The sequence below is a fragment of the Pelodiscus sinensis genome, chromosome 8 (assembly GCF_049634645.1).
Source record: "Pelodiscus sinensis isolate JC-2024 chromosome 8, ASM4963464v1, whole genome shotgun sequence".
Classification (NCBI taxonomy): domain Eukaryota; kingdom Metazoa; phylum Chordata; order Testudines; family Trionychidae; genus Pelodiscus; species Pelodiscus sinensis.
The window spans coordinates 716,702-733,283 of record NC_134718.1 but is presented as its reverse complement, the minus strand read 5'-3'; the positions used below and the strand labels follow the sequence as shown (position 1 = coordinate 733,283).

General features: G+C 69.1%; 1 protein-coding gene across 1 annotated transcript; it reads left to right on the top strand.

Annotated features, from left to right (window-relative positions):
- The first annotated feature begins 11,403 nt into the window (after positions 1-11,403).
- NKX2-3 (NK2 homeobox 3) lies at positions 11,404-15,541 on the top strand. Its single transcript, XM_075934459.1, has 2 exons — positions 11,404-11,821; positions 13,823-15,541. The coding sequence occupies exons 1-2, from the start codon at positions 11,521-11,523 to the stop codon at positions 14,452-14,454; spliced, it is 933 nt and encodes a 310-aa protein (XP_075790574.1). The 5' UTR covers positions 11,404-11,520; the 3' UTR covers positions 14,455-15,541.
- The last annotated feature ends 1,041 nt before the right edge of the window (positions 15,542-16,582 follow it).

Genomic DNA, 16,582 nt, shown 5'->3' with positions numbered 1-16,582 from the left:
GGGGCAGACCCACTTCTTCAAATCCTATTCTAAAAGGTATTGGCATGACCATTCTATAACAGAGGAATACAATGAAAAAAGTAAAGAGATTCTAAAGTAACAAATCAGCTACCCAGAACACAAGCGGGGGGAGAGACGAGGGGGAGGAATTTGCTTACTGTAAGAGTGAATAAAGTGGCTCATCTGGAGGCAAGGGTCTGTGTAACCTGTCAGATAAGGCCCATCTCGCCTAAGGTCCGTTCGCAGCGTGTGGAGAGTTTGTTAATCTCCAAAGTGCTGCGGGACCGCCCGCTGCTCCTAAAGTCCCAGACTCCCACGCCCGTCAGCAGGGGAGATGTGAAAACGCGTGAACGAATTGACCGTCCCCCCTGGAAAAGTGGAAGGAAGGGGGATGAACGGTCGGGGAAGGGGGAATCATTCCTGGACATTTTTAAACATGGTCGATTCCAATCCCCACGCTGCGTGGAGCACGTGGCGCGGCAGCGGCCAGGCATGTTCCCCGGGGCCGCTTGGCAGAGAGGGGCGCTCGCTGGAAGCAGCTGCCGCGAACCCGCCGGAGGCGCTCAGGGGCCGGCGGTCTGGGGCTGCCGGTTCCAGCCGGGGCGGGACGCCGCGCGGGCTCCAGCCCCGGGCTCTGCTGTTAAAGCGGCTGCGCTCGCCGGGCGCTCGGGCCCTGGACGAACTTGCGACTCGCGCCAGCTGCCGGCTACACAAGGCTGCACGGGCGGGTCCCGGACGGGCTCTGGGCCCGGCAGCAGGAACTACCCGGCCCCGGGGCCCCTTTGCCGCCTCATTCCGCGCCGGCCCCCGGTGTCCGCTCCCCGGGCAGGCTGCTGCTGCGAGGTCGGGCTTCTCCCGCGCCCTGTTCCTCCATCGCCGGCCCCAGCCCCGCGCGCGGAGCAGCCAAGCGGCCACACGGAGGCTGTAGGGCGGCGACTCCAGAGCACCCGCTGTTCGATTGCTCCCCACGCTCGCCCGGTGGCAGCGCCTTCAAGGCCGGGCCGGGCCGCCAAGGGCCGCCTGCTGCCCGCCAGGGTGCCCGGCACGGCGGTGCCCGTCGGGGCTGCCGCACCCTGGCTTGGAGCGGTCTCACCAGATCTCGCCTTTGCAACCGGGTTCCAAGGCCCCCGCCCCCCGCCGTACACGCCGGGCCCGACAGCCCCCTGAAGAGCAGGCCCCGGCCCGCTCGCTCGCGGCCCAGCACCGGCCCTAGAGCCGCGGCCTCTGCGGCAGGGGCTGGGCGCACGGGCCCGCCCGGACGCAGCTTCGCGGCCGCCTGCTAGACGAGGGGCCGGTACAGCTGCCCGCGGGGAGCCCACAGAGCCCGGGCCCGGCGCGCTCCGCGCCCCCAATTAAATATGCAAATGAGCGGGAGCTTGCGCTGCTCCTGGCTGATTGGCAGCTGCCCGGGAAACCCCCGCGGCGGGATGCCCGGAGCCCCGGGCCCGGATTCCCCGGGCGGTCCGAGCACTGGGTGCTGCGGGCAGCCGGCGAGGGGGGGGGGTGAGTCCGTCGCTGCCCCGGCCGGAGCAGGGCGTAGAGAGGGAGGGGGCTTCGGGCACGTGGCGAGGGGTCCGAGCAGGAGCTGGGTCTCCCCGGCGTCGCTCGGGGGCCCGGTCTTGGTGGGAGCGTCGAGGCCCCGGCGTATCCGCCCCCTCTCGTCTCCCCGTGGCGACCGCTGTGTGCGCAGGGCCTCGAACTAGGCGGGAAAGGGAAGCGCCGTTTGGGGACGTCCCGGGACCCCAGTCCCTGCGGTTCCCACATAAATCAGCGGCCGGAGCCCCTGGGAAGGGCCCATTTGTCAGCGGCCGCTGCTGACAGGAGGAGAAACAGACGGGCCCGGAGATAAACGCCGGAGCGGGCGCGTTTACACAAGGCCCAGCTCTGTGTAAATAGAGCGGCGCGGGGCAGCTCTGGGCGGGCCTGGCCGGGCACCCGCAGCAGCGTGACCCCGTTAGGGCCGGGTCAGCGCCTGGAGCAGGGGGCGGGAAGTTGCTGTCGGACGCCTGGGCCCTGGGCGCCTCCCGCGGTCTCTGCCCCGAGGGGTCAGGCGGGCCCAGCAGAGACGCGGTTCCGCAGGGGATGGCGCAGGCGGGAGGGGGATGCTGGGCCGGGCCGGCTCCCCGCGGCTCTCCCACCACGCGTCCCCTTTTCCTCCCTCCCGCACCAGCTACGGCGGGTTCAGCTCCCGACCCCGCGCACCCGCTTCAGCAGCACGGCTCACCCGCACCTGCGGGCACAGGCGCTGGAGCAATGAGCCGGGCGGGCGCCCGCGACTCCCAGGGCCCCTCGGCCGCAGAAGCGGGAGCCCTGCGGGGCTGAGGAAGATTCGCGGCGGGGGAGCCACCGCCCGGCCCCACCGTGTTTCTTCGGCGAGAGCCCCGCAGGGTTCGCGCGCCGAGCCCGGGGCTCCGCGGATCAAAGGCACCAGGCTGGAGCTGGAGACTCGCAGGACCAAAGTGCTTGTTTGCAGCCAGGAGCGGGGCCGCGCGGCCCTGCCAGTCTCCCCCGGGTGACTCGCAGCGTCTGCTCCCGCTTGTGAGCCGGGCGGGACGGGGCCCCGTGGGCAGGAACCGGCCTCAGAGGAGCGTCCGGGCTCCGGGACCGCTGCTGCCGCTGGACAGAACTGAATGAACCAGCTCCCCGGGACCGGCCGGCTCCGGGACCGCGGCGCGGGACGCGTCAACCCGCTTGCTTTGTAATTCCACTGCTTGGACGCAGCGTCCCGTGGCCCCGCACAGCCCCCCCACGGCCCAGCCCCGTGTACAGCCCCCTGTGACGGCGCGTTGGGGGTTCCCCGTCTCCTGCACCCCGAAATGGCACAAACAGACTGCACCAGCCGGTGGAATAGAGGAAGTTTATTGCTCCTCCAGCACAGCGCAGCACAGATGTAATCTGGTTACAGGAACTGGGCTAGGATGCCTCAGGCCCCCTTGAGATGGGGGAGACTGGGCCCCTAAACTCCAGCTCCTCTCCCTAGGCTGTCTCATCCATCCTCACAGACAGCCACCAACCAACTCACTCTTCCAGCCCTGCCCCCCAGCCAGGGCAGCCTTCACCTTCCTTTGTTCCTCTCCATGGGGGGTGTCTGGCCACTGGTTCAACAAGTTTGGCATTACCTCTGCCTAGCGAGGTTTTCCCTGCTGGGTCTTGCTCCAGACAGCAGGGGTCACCACAGCCCAGCAAGTACCCCCACTACGTCACACCCCCCCACGGCACAGCCCCCCCACGGCCCAGCCCCGTGTACAGCCCCCCCACGGCACAGCCCCCCCACGGCACAGCCCCGTGTACAGAGCCCCATGGCACAGCCCCCCCACGGCACAGCCCCGTGTACAGCCGCCCCGCCAGAGTGCGACCTCCAGGACCTGTGCGCACACCCGGACCAGCCAGCGGATCCGTACAGACACCCCCCCCCCACACACACACACACTGGCTCTGTGAGGGCAGCCCGCTTGCTGCCTTCTGGCGCCGTAAGCGCCTCGCAGCCCGCCAGGGAAGTCCCTAGCGCCGCGGCCTTCCTCGCCTCCTGCCAGCAGCCGGGTGCCTAAGAGCTGCGGCCATCAGCGGCGGCTGTCGCTGGGTCCCTCCCGCCGGGCCCGACCGCAGAACCGGCCGACAAGCCCCGGGCTCCGCTGCCCTGGCGCCATCGGACCGCCCCGCCCGAGAAACAGCTCGCGGGGCCCCGCCAGCCTAGCGCGGCCTGCGGGGAGGTGCCCGGCTGCGGGAGCGGCGCTAGGGCGCTGCAAACGGGACGGGTGAAGCGCCGGGGCAGACGCCCTCGAGCTCCGACAGAGCGGGCCCTGCCCCACGCCGGGCACATTGGAACACCCCCGGCTCGACAGAGCCCGCGGGGCCCGGCCGGGGCCGATTTCAGCTACGCCCGATACAGTCCAGGAGGGTGAAGTGGTTATGCTCCCCAAAACTGACCGCCGTCTATCTGCCCCGTACGCCCCCTCTAGCTAGCTAGTTTTCCCCTTGCACCCCCGCCGTCTATCTGCCCCCTACGCCCCCTCTAGCTAGCTAGCTTTCCCCTTGCGTCCCCGCCGTCTATCTGCCCCGTACGCCCCCTCTAGCTAACTAGCTTTCCCCTTGCGTCCCCGCCGTCTATCTGCCCCGTACGCCCCCTCCAGCTAGCTAGCTTTCCCCTTGCGTCCCCGCCGTCTATCTGCCCCGTACGCCCCCTCTAGCTAGCTAGCTTTCCCCTTGCACCCCCGCCGTCTATCTGCCCCCTACGCCCCCTCTAGCTAGCTAGCTTTCCCCTTGCGTCCCCGCCGTCTATCTGCCCCCTACGCCCCCTCTAGCGAGCTAGCTTTCCCCTTGTACTCCCGCCATCTATCTGCCTCGTACGCCCCCTCTAGCTAGCTAGCTTTCCCCTTGTGTCCCCGCCATCTATCTGCCCCGTACGCCCCCTCTAGCTAGCTAGCTTTCCCCTTGTGTCCCCGCCATCTATCTGCCCCGTACGCCCCCTCTAGCTAGCTAGCTTTCCCCTTGCGTCCCCGCCGTCTATCTGCCCCCTACGCCCCCTCTAGCTAGCTAGCTTTCCCCTTGCGTCCCCGCCGTCTATCTGCCCCGTACGCCCCCTCTAGCGAGCTAGCTTTCCCCTTGCGTCCCCGCCGTCTATCTGCCCCCTACGCCCCCTCTAGCTAGCTAGCTTTCCCCTTGCGTCCCCGCCGTCTATCTGCCCCGTACGCCCCCTCTAGCTAGCTAGCTTTCCCCTTGCACCCCCGCCGTCTATCTGCCCCGTACGCCCCCTCTAGCTAGCTAGCTTTCCCCTTGCGTCCCCGCCGTCTATCTGCCCCCTACACCCCCTCTAGCTAGCTAGCTTTCCCCTTGCACCCCCGCCGTCTATCTGCCCCATACGCCCCCTCTAGCTAGCTAGCTTTCCCTTTGCGTCCCCGCCGTCTATCTGCCCCATACGCCCCCTCTAGCTAGCTAGCTTTCCCCTTGCGTCCCCGCCGTCTATCTGCCCCGTACGCCCCCTCTAGTGAGCTAGCTTTCCCCTTGTGTCCCCGCCGTCTATCTGCCCCGTACGCCCCCTCTAGCTAAATAGCTTTCCCCTTGCGTCCCCGCCGTCTATCTGCCCCATACGCCCCCTCTAGCTAGCTAGCTTTCCCCTTGCGTCTCCGCCGTCTATCTGCCCCGTACGCCCCCTCCAGCTAGCTAGCTTTCCCCTTGCGTCCCCGCCGTCTATCTGCCCCGTACGCCCCCTCTAGCTAGCTAGCTTTCCCCTTGCGTCCCCGCCGTCTATCTGCCCCCTACGCCCCCTCTAGCTAGCTAGCTTTCCCCTTGCGTCCCCGCCGTCTATCTGCCCCGTACGCCCCCTCTAGCTAGCTAGCTTTCCCCTTGCACCCCCGCCGTCTATCTGCCCCGTACGCCCCCTCTAGCTAGCTAGCTTTCCCCTTGCGTCCCCGCCGTCTATCTGCCCCGTACGCCCCCTCTAGCTAGCTAGCTTTCCCCTTGCGTCCCCGCCGTCTATCTGCCCCCTACACCCCCTCTAGCTAGCTAGCTTTCCCCTTGCACTCCCGCCGTCTATCTGCCCCATACGCCCCCTCTAGCTAGCTAGCTTTCCCCTTGCGTCCCCGCCGTCTATCTGCCCCATACGCCCCCTCTAGCTAGCTAGCTTTCCCCTTGCGTCCCCGCCGTCTATCTGCCCTGTACGCCCCCTCTAGTGAGCTAGCTTTCCCCTTGCGTCCCCGCCGTCTATCTGCCCCGTATGCCCCCTCTAGCTAAATAGCTTTCCCCTTGCGTCCCCGCCGTCTATCTGCCCCATACGCCCCCTCTAGCTAGCTAGCTTTCCCCTTGCATCCCCGCCGTCTATCTGCCCCCTATGCCCCCTCTAGCTAGCTAGCTTTCCCCTTGCGTCCCCGCTGTCTATCTGCCCCCTACGCCCCCTCTAGCTAGCTAGCTTTCCCCTTGCATCCCCGCCGTCTATCTGCCCCCTATGCCCCCTCTAGCTAGCTAGCTTTCCCCTTGCGTCCCCGCTGTCTATCTGCCCCATACGCCCCCTCTAGCTAGCTAGCTTTCCCCTTGCGTCCCCGCCGTCTATCTGCCCCATACGCCCCCTCTAGCTAGCTAGCTTTCCCCTTGCGTCCCCGCTGTCTATCTGCCCCCTACGCCCCCTCTAGCTAGCTAGCTTTCCCCTTGCGCCCCCGCCGTCTATCTGCCCCGTACGCCCCCTCTAGCTAGTTAGCTTTCCCCTTGCACCCCCGCCGTCTATCCTCCCCATACGCCCCCTCTAGCTAGCTAGCTTTCCCCTTGCGTCCCCGCCATCTATCTGCCCCGTAGCCCCCTCTTAGCTAGCTAGCTTTCCCCTTGCGTTCCCGCCATCTATCTGCCCCATAAGCCCCCTCTAGCTAGCTAGCTTTCCCCTTGTGTCCCCGCCGTCTATCTGCCCCATACGCCCCCTCTAGCTAGTTAGCTTTCCCCTTGCACCCCCGCCGTCTATCTGCCCCATACGCCCCCTCTAGCTAGTTAGCTTTCCCCTTGCACCCCCGCCGTCTATCCTCCCCATACGCCCCCTCTAGCTAGCTAGCTTTCCCTTTGCGTCCCCGCCGTCTATCTGCCCTGTACGCCCCCTCTAGTGAGCTAGCTTTCCCCTTGCGTCCCCGCCGTCTATCTGCCCCCTACGCCCCCTCTAGCTAGCTAGCTTTCCCCTTGCGTCCCCGCCGTCTATCTGCCCCGTACGCCCCCTCTAGCTAGCTAGCTTTCCCCTTGCACCCCCGCCGTCTATCTGCCCCGTACGCCCCCTCTAGCTAGCTAGCTTTCCCCTTGCGTCCCCGCCGTCTATCTGCCCCGTACGCCCCCTCTAGCTAGCTAGCTTTCCCCTTGCGTCCCCGCCGTCTATCTGCCCCCTACACCCCCTCTAGCTAGCTAGCTTTCCCCTTGCACTCCCGCCGTCTATCTGCCCCATACGCCCCCTCTAGCTAGCTAGCTTTCCCCTTGCGTCCCCGCCGTCTATCTGCCCCATACGCCCCCTCTAGCTAGCTAGCTTTCCCCTTGCGTCCCCGCCGTCTATCTGCCCTGTACGCCCCCTCTAGTGAGCTAGCTTTCCCCTTGCGTCCCCGCCGTCTATCTGCCCCGTATGCCCCCTCTAGCTAAATAGCTTTCCCCTTGCGTCCCCGCCGTCTATCTGCCCCATACGCCCCCTCTAGCTAGCTAGCTTTCCCCTTGCATCCCCGCCGTCTATCTGCCCCCTATGCCCCCTCTAGCTAGCTAGCTTTCCCCTTGCGTCCCCGCTGTCTATCTGCCCCCTACGCCCCCTCTAGCTAGCTAGCTTTCCCCTTGCATCCCCGCCGTCTATCTGCCCCCTATGCCCCCTCTAGCTAGCTAGCTTTCCCCTTGCGTCCCCGCTGTCTATCTGCCCCATACGCCCCCTCTAGCTAGCTAGCTTTCCCCTTGCGTCCCCGCCGTCTATCTGCCCCATACGCCCCCTCTAGCTAGCTAGCTTTCCCCTTGCGTCCCCGCTGTCTATCTGCCCCCTACGCCCCCTCTAGCTAGCTAGCTTTCCCCTTGCGCCCCCGCCGTCTATCTGCCCCGTACGCCCCCTCTAGCTAGTTAGCTTTCCCCTTGCACCCCCGCCGTCTATCCTCCCCATACGCCCCCTCTAGCTAGCTAGCTTTCCCCTTGCGCCCCCGCCGTCTATCTGCCCCGTACGCCCCCTCTAGCTAGTTAGCTTTCCCCTTGCACCCCCGCCGTCTATCCTCCCCATACGCCCCCTCTAGCTAGCTAGCTTTCCCCTTGCGTCCCCGCCGTCTATCTGCCCCGTACGCCCCCTCTAGCTAGCTAGCTTTCCCCTTGCGTCCCCGCCATCTATCTGCCCCGTAGCCCCCTCTTAGCTAGCTAGCTTTCCCCTTGCGTTCCCGCCATCTATCTGCCCCATAAGCCCCCTCTAGCTAGCTAGCTTTCCCCTTGCGCCCCCGCCGTCTATCTGCCCCATACGCCCCCTCTAGCTAGTTAGCTTTCCCCTTGCACCCCCGCCGTCTATCTGCCCCATACGCCCCCTCTAGCTAGTTAGCTTTCCCCTTGCACCCCCGCCGTCTATCCTCCCCATACGCCCCCTCTAGCTAGCTAGCTTTCCCTTTGCGTCCCCGCCGTCTATCTGCCCTGTACGCCCCCTCTAGTGAGCTAGCTTTCCCCTTGCGTCCCCGCCGTCTATCTGCCCCGTACGCCCCCTCTAGCTAGCTAGCTTTCCCCTTGCGTCCCCGCCGTCTATCTGCCCCGTACGCCCCCTCTAGCGAGCTAGCTTTCCCCTTGCACCCATCTATCTATCTCCTTGCACCCCCCTCTCTCTGTCTGTATTTGTCATTCTCTGAGGTGACTCGGGACGCGCGTTGTTTTTAAAGCTACAGACACACTCCCCCTCCCCCCCCCCCCCGGGGCCCCGCGGGTCCGGCGCGTGGGAACTCGATTTGAGACTCTGGTCTCCCAGCGCAGCGCGACCCAGCGCGGGAGCCGCCGCATTTCTGCCTTAGCAGCCAAAAAGCGACCTGGGCTCGATCCCCGCACTCGGGGCACCACTGGGGGGCAGGGCGTGGCGCTTCCTTGCCCCTTTGAGGGCCACGTGGGGAGAGGTGCTGGCCCCGCTGCCCGCTACCCCCTTGGGCAGGGAGCCGGGCCCAGTCCCGGCTGCCAGGGCCGCCGCCAGGGACTCGGGCCCTTTGCGGGGTGTGGGCCCCTGTCTCCAGCGGGCCTGGCTCTTCCCCGCCCGGCCAGGGAAAGAGGCGAGGCCGAGCAGAGGTCGGAACTTCCTGCAGCCGAACCCGAAGCGGAGCGGTCGGGCCGCACCCAGGCGCGCTCAGGCCCACGCGGTGCCATCGATCGAAGCCTCGGGGAGACGGAACCAGGGGCCACCGACGCGCGCAGCCAAAGCTGCCGCCCGAGGGGAGGGAAGCGGCCCGCGCGGGCCGGGCTGTGGGTCCGGAGGCGGCTCGCCCGGCCGGGGACAGACCAGACCGGGGTCGCCACGCGCCGCGGTGAGGACCCAGCCCCCGCTCGCAGTGACCCGCACTTGGGAGCTTCGGGGAACACGCGTGGGGGGCGGGGGCGCATCTCCCCGGCGCAATAGCCCGACAGAAGGGCGCCCGCGGCTCCTGCGCTCACCCTGCTCCGGGCCTGTCCGCCTGTGCCCCGCGGCCACTGCCCCGCGAGGCTCGGGGACCCGCTCGGGGTGCTCCGGCCTTCCCAAACTGAAAAGCGGGGCTCAGCGCTGGGCCGGGGCCCCGGGAAGCGCCCCTTCTCCCCGGGCCTGCGCCAGGCTCGGCCGCATGAGCAGGCTGCTGTCGGGGCAGCCGGAGCCTCACGGGCCCTTGCAGGGTCCCGGCGCAGTCCGGGCCTCGCAGGGGGGGGGGGGAGCAGGCCTGGGACTCCAGCCTCCGGTCTCGGGTCCCCGCTCCCCAGCAGCGCGCGGAGCAAAGGTTAACGGGCAGTGGGGCCGATCCGGCTGGAGGCGGCCGAGGCTGAGGGAGCCGCTACCGCCCGGATCCGGCCCTGCCACTGCCCGGGGAGGTGAGCTCGCCTGGGCAGGGAACCGAAGGGGAGCCCCCGGTGAAGGGCGGGTCTGTGCCGCCGAGCCGGGAGCAGCCGTTGTCCCGCGGCGGCGCGAGGAGAGCTCGGGCCCGGGGCTATCGAATGCCGCTGGAAGGTGCGATTGCTCGTTCCCGGCTCCCGCCCGGGCGGTGGGCGACAAATTCCGACCCTCCCCAGCCCCCTCCCGCAGCCAACTGCCCCCCGCGGGCGCTAGACTCGATCGCTTCCCGCAGCCCGAGGGGTTCGGCCGAAAAGACGCATCGGAACCTACCGTTCGCGCGCAAATAGTTTCGCTCTAACGGGGGGGGGGGGGGGTCGTTGCCTGCGGCCACCCCCGGGTCCGAATCGCCCGGAGAAATCCGGTTTAACTTTCACATCTAAACAAACCGCAGAACTTCCGCGGCCGCGGCGAGTTTCCTCGCCCCAAACCCCCAGCGGGGCGGGGGAAGGACAGGGAAATAACCGGGTACTTAGCAGCCGGTGGAGCGAGAAACGGGATCCGAGGCCCGCGGAACTGGCCCGGCCGGGGTGCGGGGTACTCACGCGGATCCAGCTCCGGGCCCAGCTGCGCCGCGCGCGGCGTCCGGGTCTCGGTTCCCGCGGGCCTGCGGGGCACCAGAATTGCTCGTTAAAACGAAATACGCTCCGCGAGCTGCGTCCCCGTTTGCGTTTCCCTTTGGCGCCGCTGGAAGCGGCTGCCCGGCCCCGCAGGCAGCGAAACCGCGCGGCTGCAGGGCCCGGACCGCAGCGTCCCACCTGGGCCGCCGGGAGGAGACTGGCTGCTTCCCCCAACGCTGCAGGCAGCGGGGCCCCTCGTTCCCGGACTTCGGGCCTTTCCTCCCGGCGGGCGCCAAAGGGCGCTAGGCTGTGCCCTGCGGGGTCCCTCGCAGCCACTGCGGCCGGGCTGCGCCCTTCTCCCCTCGACGCCGGAACTCGCCGCCGCGAGCATAAAAACGAAGGAAACTTTCTCCGGGGCTGACGGGACTTTCCCCGCAGCGCGCGGCTCGTTTGCGGGTCCCTTTGGCCGCGCAGGCTCTGACCGCGCCGCCAGCGGAGCCCGGTGCTGGCGCCACGGGCGCAGGGCCGAGTTAGGCCGCTGGCGGGGCCAGAGCCGCGGTGTAACCAGCAGAGCCCGAGTCACCGGGCCCGGCCGATGCGCTATGTTCGGGGGAGCCGGGATCTCCCCCGGGGCCGCTTCTCCCCTCCAGGCGCCAGAACCTCGGGGGGATCCCCCACCCCAGCAGACCCCGTCGGCGAGGGAGCCCCTCGGGCCTTTCGAGCCCGCAGCGCCGGGCGCCTTCACCCGGGGCCGTGAGCCGCCTTCTCCGGGGGCAGGATCGGGGGAGCCGCAGGGAGGAGAAAGGGTGCGGGGCAGGACCCGCCGCCGCTTCTGGCTACTTTCCAGCCGGCCCGAGGCCATGAAGGGGCCGAGGGGTGTCCCCTTGCGGCGATTCGCTGGGGCAGCCCTGTGCGGAGACCCCCGTGCACCCGCCGCTTCCGGGGTCTCTGGGCGCCCGGCCGGCGCGGGGTGATGTGCCTACCTACCTACACGTGCTTAGCACTGACATGGGCACCGCACCGGCTTTGTCCCGGGCGCCCCGGATCCGCACCGATGGGGCGCCCTGCCCCCCACACCGTCCCGCGGCTTCTGCCCCCCTGCCGCCCCTTAAGACATTGCTATTTCTGGCCGGGCAGGGGATCCCAGCCGGGGCTCAGGGGGCCGGCTCAGCCGCCCCCACCCTCCAATGGGGAGGCTGCCCACAGGGCCCCGGCCCCTCCTCGCCGTGACGTGCTGGCCCGGGGCAGAGGAGGCTCCCGAGCCCTTGGCTGGTCCCCGCAGAGGCTGGAACAAAACGCAGACCCCCAGCGCCAGGCTAATGGAGGCAACTTAGCCAGGAGCAGGCGCGGCCCCTGGTGCCTCCGCGCGCGGTGCTGCCCCTCCCTGGACTCTGCGCCCCCCGGCACCCCGGTTCATTGGCTGCTCGCGCTGCCCGGATGATGTTACCGAGCCCCGTCACGTCCACCCCCTTCTCGGTCAAAGACATCCTGCAGCTGGAGCGGGAGCCGCACTATGGGGCGCGTCTGGAGCCCTACTTCCACTCCGCCGCGCGCTTCTCCGACGGGGAGGAGGAGGAGGAAGAGGAGAAGTTGCCCTACCTGAGCTCCATGGCCGCGGCGGAGAGCCAGGGGGACGCGGGGCTCTCCCCGGAGCGCTACGTGCAGGCGGTGCTGCGGGCGTCGTGCGAGCCCCGCGGCCTGCCCGAGGAGCTGGAGCCTGCGGGGGAGCGGGACCCCAGTGAGTAGCAACGCGGAGCTAACCCGGCGCGGGGCAGGGACCAGGCAGCCCTGCAACCCCCCTCACCCCGCAGCGCGTCTCCCGGCCAGGTCGGTGGGGCCGGAGTCCCCGCGCCGCCGTGCGCTGCGGAAGGTTCGTGGGGCGGGCGGGCTGCGCTCGGATCGAGGCTGGCGCTGCCCTGTCGCGACGGGACGAGCCCCGGCCCGGGACTGTCACTCGCCGCTTTGGGCAGCTGCAGTCGGGCGCCCCCCGCCGCGGGCTTGGGCGCCGGGAACTCGCCCCCCATCCCGGCAGCTGGAAGCCAGGCGGACGCTGGGCGCGCACCGGGCCCGCTCCTGCGCCGCGAGGCCTCCGGCAGCGGCAGAGTCGGGCCCGGCGGCGGCGCGGGAAGGCGAAAGGCGAAGGGAGCCGGCGGCTCCCGCTCCGGCTGGGGGAGGGAAAGGGGCGGCCCGCGCCCCGCTCGGTCCCCAGGTTTCGTGCCGCGCTGCCAACCTGGCGGCGCTTCCCGCCCTCTGCCCGGGCCTGAGCCCCGCACACGGCGGAGAGGTCTCGCCGGCCCGCACAGAGGGCCCGGGTCTGGGAGCTGCCTCCGGGCCCCCAGTGACACAGCGGCCAGCAGGGAGACCCGTTCCCTGCAGCTACCGCGCAGGTGCTGGAGCTACCGGGCTGGGCCTGCGGGGGTTGCTCTTCGGTTGCGAGGCGTTCAGAGCAGCCACACGGGCAGTTCCAGCAGGGATCCTGCAGCGCTGAGCACAGCCCTAAAGGTATCCCAGAGCCACTGGGGCCTACAGCAGCACGAGCACACAGCCACCCAGAGCCTACACCAACGCACACAGCCACCCAGAGCCTACACCAACACACACAGCCACCCAGAGCCTACACCAACGCACACAGCCACCCAGAGCCTACACCAACGCACACAGCCACCCACAGCCTATACCAACGCACACAGCCACCCACAGCCTACACCAACACCCTCACCACACACACACAGCCACCCACAGCCTACACCAACGCACACAGCCACCCACAGCCTACACCAACACCCTCACCACACACACAGCCACCCAGAGTCTACACCAACGCACACAGCCACCCACAGCCTACACCAACACCCTCACCACACACACACAGCCACCCACAGCCTACACCAACGCACACAGCCACCCACAGCCTACACCAACACCCTCACCACACACACAGCCACCCAGAGTCTACACCAACGCACACAGCCACCCAGAGCCTACACCAACACCCTCACCACACACACACAGCCACCCAGAGCCTACACCAACGCACACAGCCACCCAGAGCCTACACCAACACCCTCACCACACACACACAGCCACCCAGAGCCTACACCAACACCCTCACCACACACACACAGCCACCCAGAGCCTACACCAACAACCTCACCACACACACACAGCCACCCAGAGCCTATACCAACGCACACAGCCACCCAGAGCCTACACCAACACCCTCACCACACACACACAGCCACCCAGAGCCTACACCAACGCACACAGCCACCCAGAGCCTACACCAACACCCTCACCACACACACACAGCCACCCAGAGCCTACACCAACACCCTCACCACACACACACAGCCACCCAGAGCCTACACCAACACCCTCACCACACACACACAGCCACCCAGAGCCTACACCAACGCACACAGCCACCCAGAGCCTACACCAACACCCTTATCTCACACACACACAGCCACCTAGGGCCTACACCAACACCTTGAGCTCTCACACACCCAGAGCCTGGCCGTGTCTACCCCAACCCCGCGGTAGCAGGGCAGGCGCTGACAAGACACGCCACTCTGCACCGAGGGATCCCACACCCGGCTCCCCGCTTGCTGACCGGACAGCTCCCCTCTCCCGGCCGCGGCCACTGGTCCTGGGCCTGTTCTAAGGCCAAGCGCCCAGAGGCCGGAGCGAGTCCCGCCGCAGCCAGGCCCGGGTCCTAACCCTTCCTCTCCCCGCGCAGAGCGCTGCGCGCTAGCGCAGCCGCCGGGCACCGCCGAGAAGCCGGAGGAAGCGGAGAGGCAGAAGCCGCGGAGCCGCAGGAAGCCGCGGGTGCTCTTCTCGCAGGCGCAGGTCTTCGAGCTGGAGCGGCGCTTCAAGCAGCAGCGCTACCTGTCGGCGCCGGAGCGCGAGCACCTGGCCAGCAGCCTGCAGCTCACCTCCACGCAGGTGAAGATCTGGTTCCAGAACCGGCGCTACAAGTGCAAGCGGCAGCGGCAGGACAAGTCGCTGGAGCTGGGCCCTGCGCAGCCGCCGCCGCGCCGGGTGGCCGTGCCAGTGCTGGTGCGGGACGGCAAGCCTTGCGTGGGGGGAGCGCCAGGCTACGCCGCGCCCTACACCGCGCCCTACGCCTACACCGGCCTCCCCGCCTATGGCTACGGCAACTCGGCCGCCTACAGCGCCAGCTACGGCTGCAGCTACCCCGCGGGCGGCGCGGCCGGGCAGCCCTCCGCCTGCAGCCCGGGCGCGGCCGCCGGCCCCTTCGTGAACATGGGCAGCGTCAGCGGCTTCGGCGGCGCGGCCCAGCCCCTGCACCAGGGGTCCGCGGGGCCCTCCTGCGGCCAGGGCGCTCTGCAGGGCATCCGGGCCTGGTAGCCGCGGAGCGCCGGACACTCCGGGCCAGCGCGGGGCTGGGAGCTCGGGGAAGGACCGGGAGCTGCGCCCCGCGGCTGGCGCCCAAGGCCGGCGCAGGCGGGAGCCCAGCGCATCTCTCCGCGCCGCTTCGCCGAGGGCGGGAGCCGCAAGCAGCGGCCAGCGATGCGCCCAGCCTTGCTCCAGGCTGGGCGGCCGTCGCCGCCGCACTCGGCGGAGCCCAGCGCGGGAGGAGCCGGTGCGGCATCTGTTGGGCCGCAGGACTGACGGGGGCTCGGCCCAAACCCGTCCGATCCCTCGCGGCGGCCGGGGATGGGGGCGCGTCCCGCGGCGGCTCCGCAGCAGGGAGCTGACAACCGCGCACCGTCCAAGCAGCTTCGCTTGTAAAAAGCCAAAGTGGGGGCCTGGGGGCGGCCGCCGGGCGGGGCCGGGCCCTGTATCTGCTCTGTATCCGCTGTGCGTGCCAGCCCCGCAGCAGCCGGGGGGTTAATAAACCAGGTGCAATAGCCGGAGCTGGGCATTTCCCTGCGCTCGTCTGAGTCCCTGGCCCAGCTCCGCTCCAGGCCCAGCGCCCAGGCCTGGGCTGAGAAGCGGGCGAGGCAGGGAGAGGGGAGCCTCTTGGACAAAGCGGCTCCCCCAGCCCCGGAGCCAGGGCCGGCGGCGGCTGATCCGGGGGACGCCGGGCCGGCGAGGGGAGGCTGCGGGCCCCGCCTGCTGCGCTGTAATCCCGGTGTCCCGCAGGGGCCGGGCGGCCCGGGCGCGGCGCAGATTGTGAGCTGCCAAGGCGCTGAATGGGGAGCCGCGGCGCAGAGCCGGGCCATTGTGGCCGCCGGGCCGGCTCTGAAAGGAGCCGCCGGGGAAGGGGGCGCGAATAGGCGCTTATTGGATTCGGGAACAAAAGGGGTGGCAGGGAGGCGAGGGACAAAGGGGCCCAGGCGCCGAGATTGACGGGCCGCTCGGCCCCCCGCTGGGGCCCGGGCCCGGCGCTTTATGCGCGCGGGCTGAGAAACGTGCTGGGTTTTGTTCCCCTGGCTGGGAGCGCGGGGGCAGAGGAGGGGGGTCCGCGGGGCGCGCTGATTAGGGGCGGCCGGGTCATTATTGCTACAAGTTTAGCAATTTCGCTGGGGTAGGGGGAGGGGCCGCAGGGAGCGGGAGCCGAGGGTCGGGGGGGGGGACGAGGGGGCGGGAGCAGCCCCGGCTCCGGGCCGGTTCCGAGGTGTCTGAGCCACTTTCCGAACGTAAAAGCCCAAAAGGGAGGGGGCGGGGCGGGGCCCCGCGGAGCGCAAGGGGGCAGACACCCCTACTCCGCCAGACGGCTCTCTGGTCCCTGCCCCTCGAAGCGCCGCCGGCGGCCCGAGGTGAGGAGAGGATGCTGGGCCCGTGGCATGGCCGCTCCTAATGGGGGCATGGAGGGCGCAGGCGGCCGGGGAGGTGGCTGCGCAGGGCCGCGACGGCAGGTCCAGGGGAGCTGGGATTGCCTGGCGCGGGGTGACGGGGCCGGAGCGTGCGCGGCGGAGAAAGTGGCGGGGGCGGGGGCGGCGGCGGATGTCGGGGCCCGGGGGATGCGGGGGGGTGGTTGGGGGATGAGTCGGGGCAGTGCGAGAGGGTGGCGGACGCCAGCCGGAGGAGTGGGGGAGGATGGAGCTAGTTGCGCGCAGGGTCCCCGGGCCGGGTCCACCCGCCGGGAGAGGGCCAGGAAGGGTCCGTCTCGCTGGATCTGCTGCCTCCGCGGGGCAGGATGAAGGCAAACGCGCTGGGGACTGACACTGGGGCCTCCGCCCGGGACATTGGCAACAGACAAGGAGCGGCCCCCGGCACCTGCCAGTCGCTGGGCTCCCGGGCTCCCAGCGAGGCGGTTTCACCGACACTGGCCGGTCTCTCCGCTGCCAGGGGGCTGCTCCTTGTCCCTCCGGGGCGAACCAAAGCAGCCAGGGAAATTCCCTCCGACGTCTGGCCCCGGGCCTGTCTCCGAGCCGCGCCCCGCTAGCGCCTCACCCCGCCATGGCCAGCCTGGATTCTGCTCCTGCTTTCGGGACACGCGTTGGGCTTCTGGGGCTGGGCCGGGGGCTGGGAGCAGGGAGGGCCGGGCCCGCAGCCGCGCGCCCAGGCTGGCTGAATCCAAGGGCCTGGT

Coding starts and splice junctions, on each gene's coding strand:
- NKX2-3 (XM_075934459.1), top strand. CDS start 11,521: ATGATGTTACCGAGCCCCGTCACGTCCACCCCCTTCTCGGTCAAAGAC. Junction 11,822..13,822: donor TGCGGGGGAGCGGGACCCCA/GTGAGTAGCAAC, acceptor CTCCCCGCGCAG/AGCGCTGCGCGCTAGCGCAG.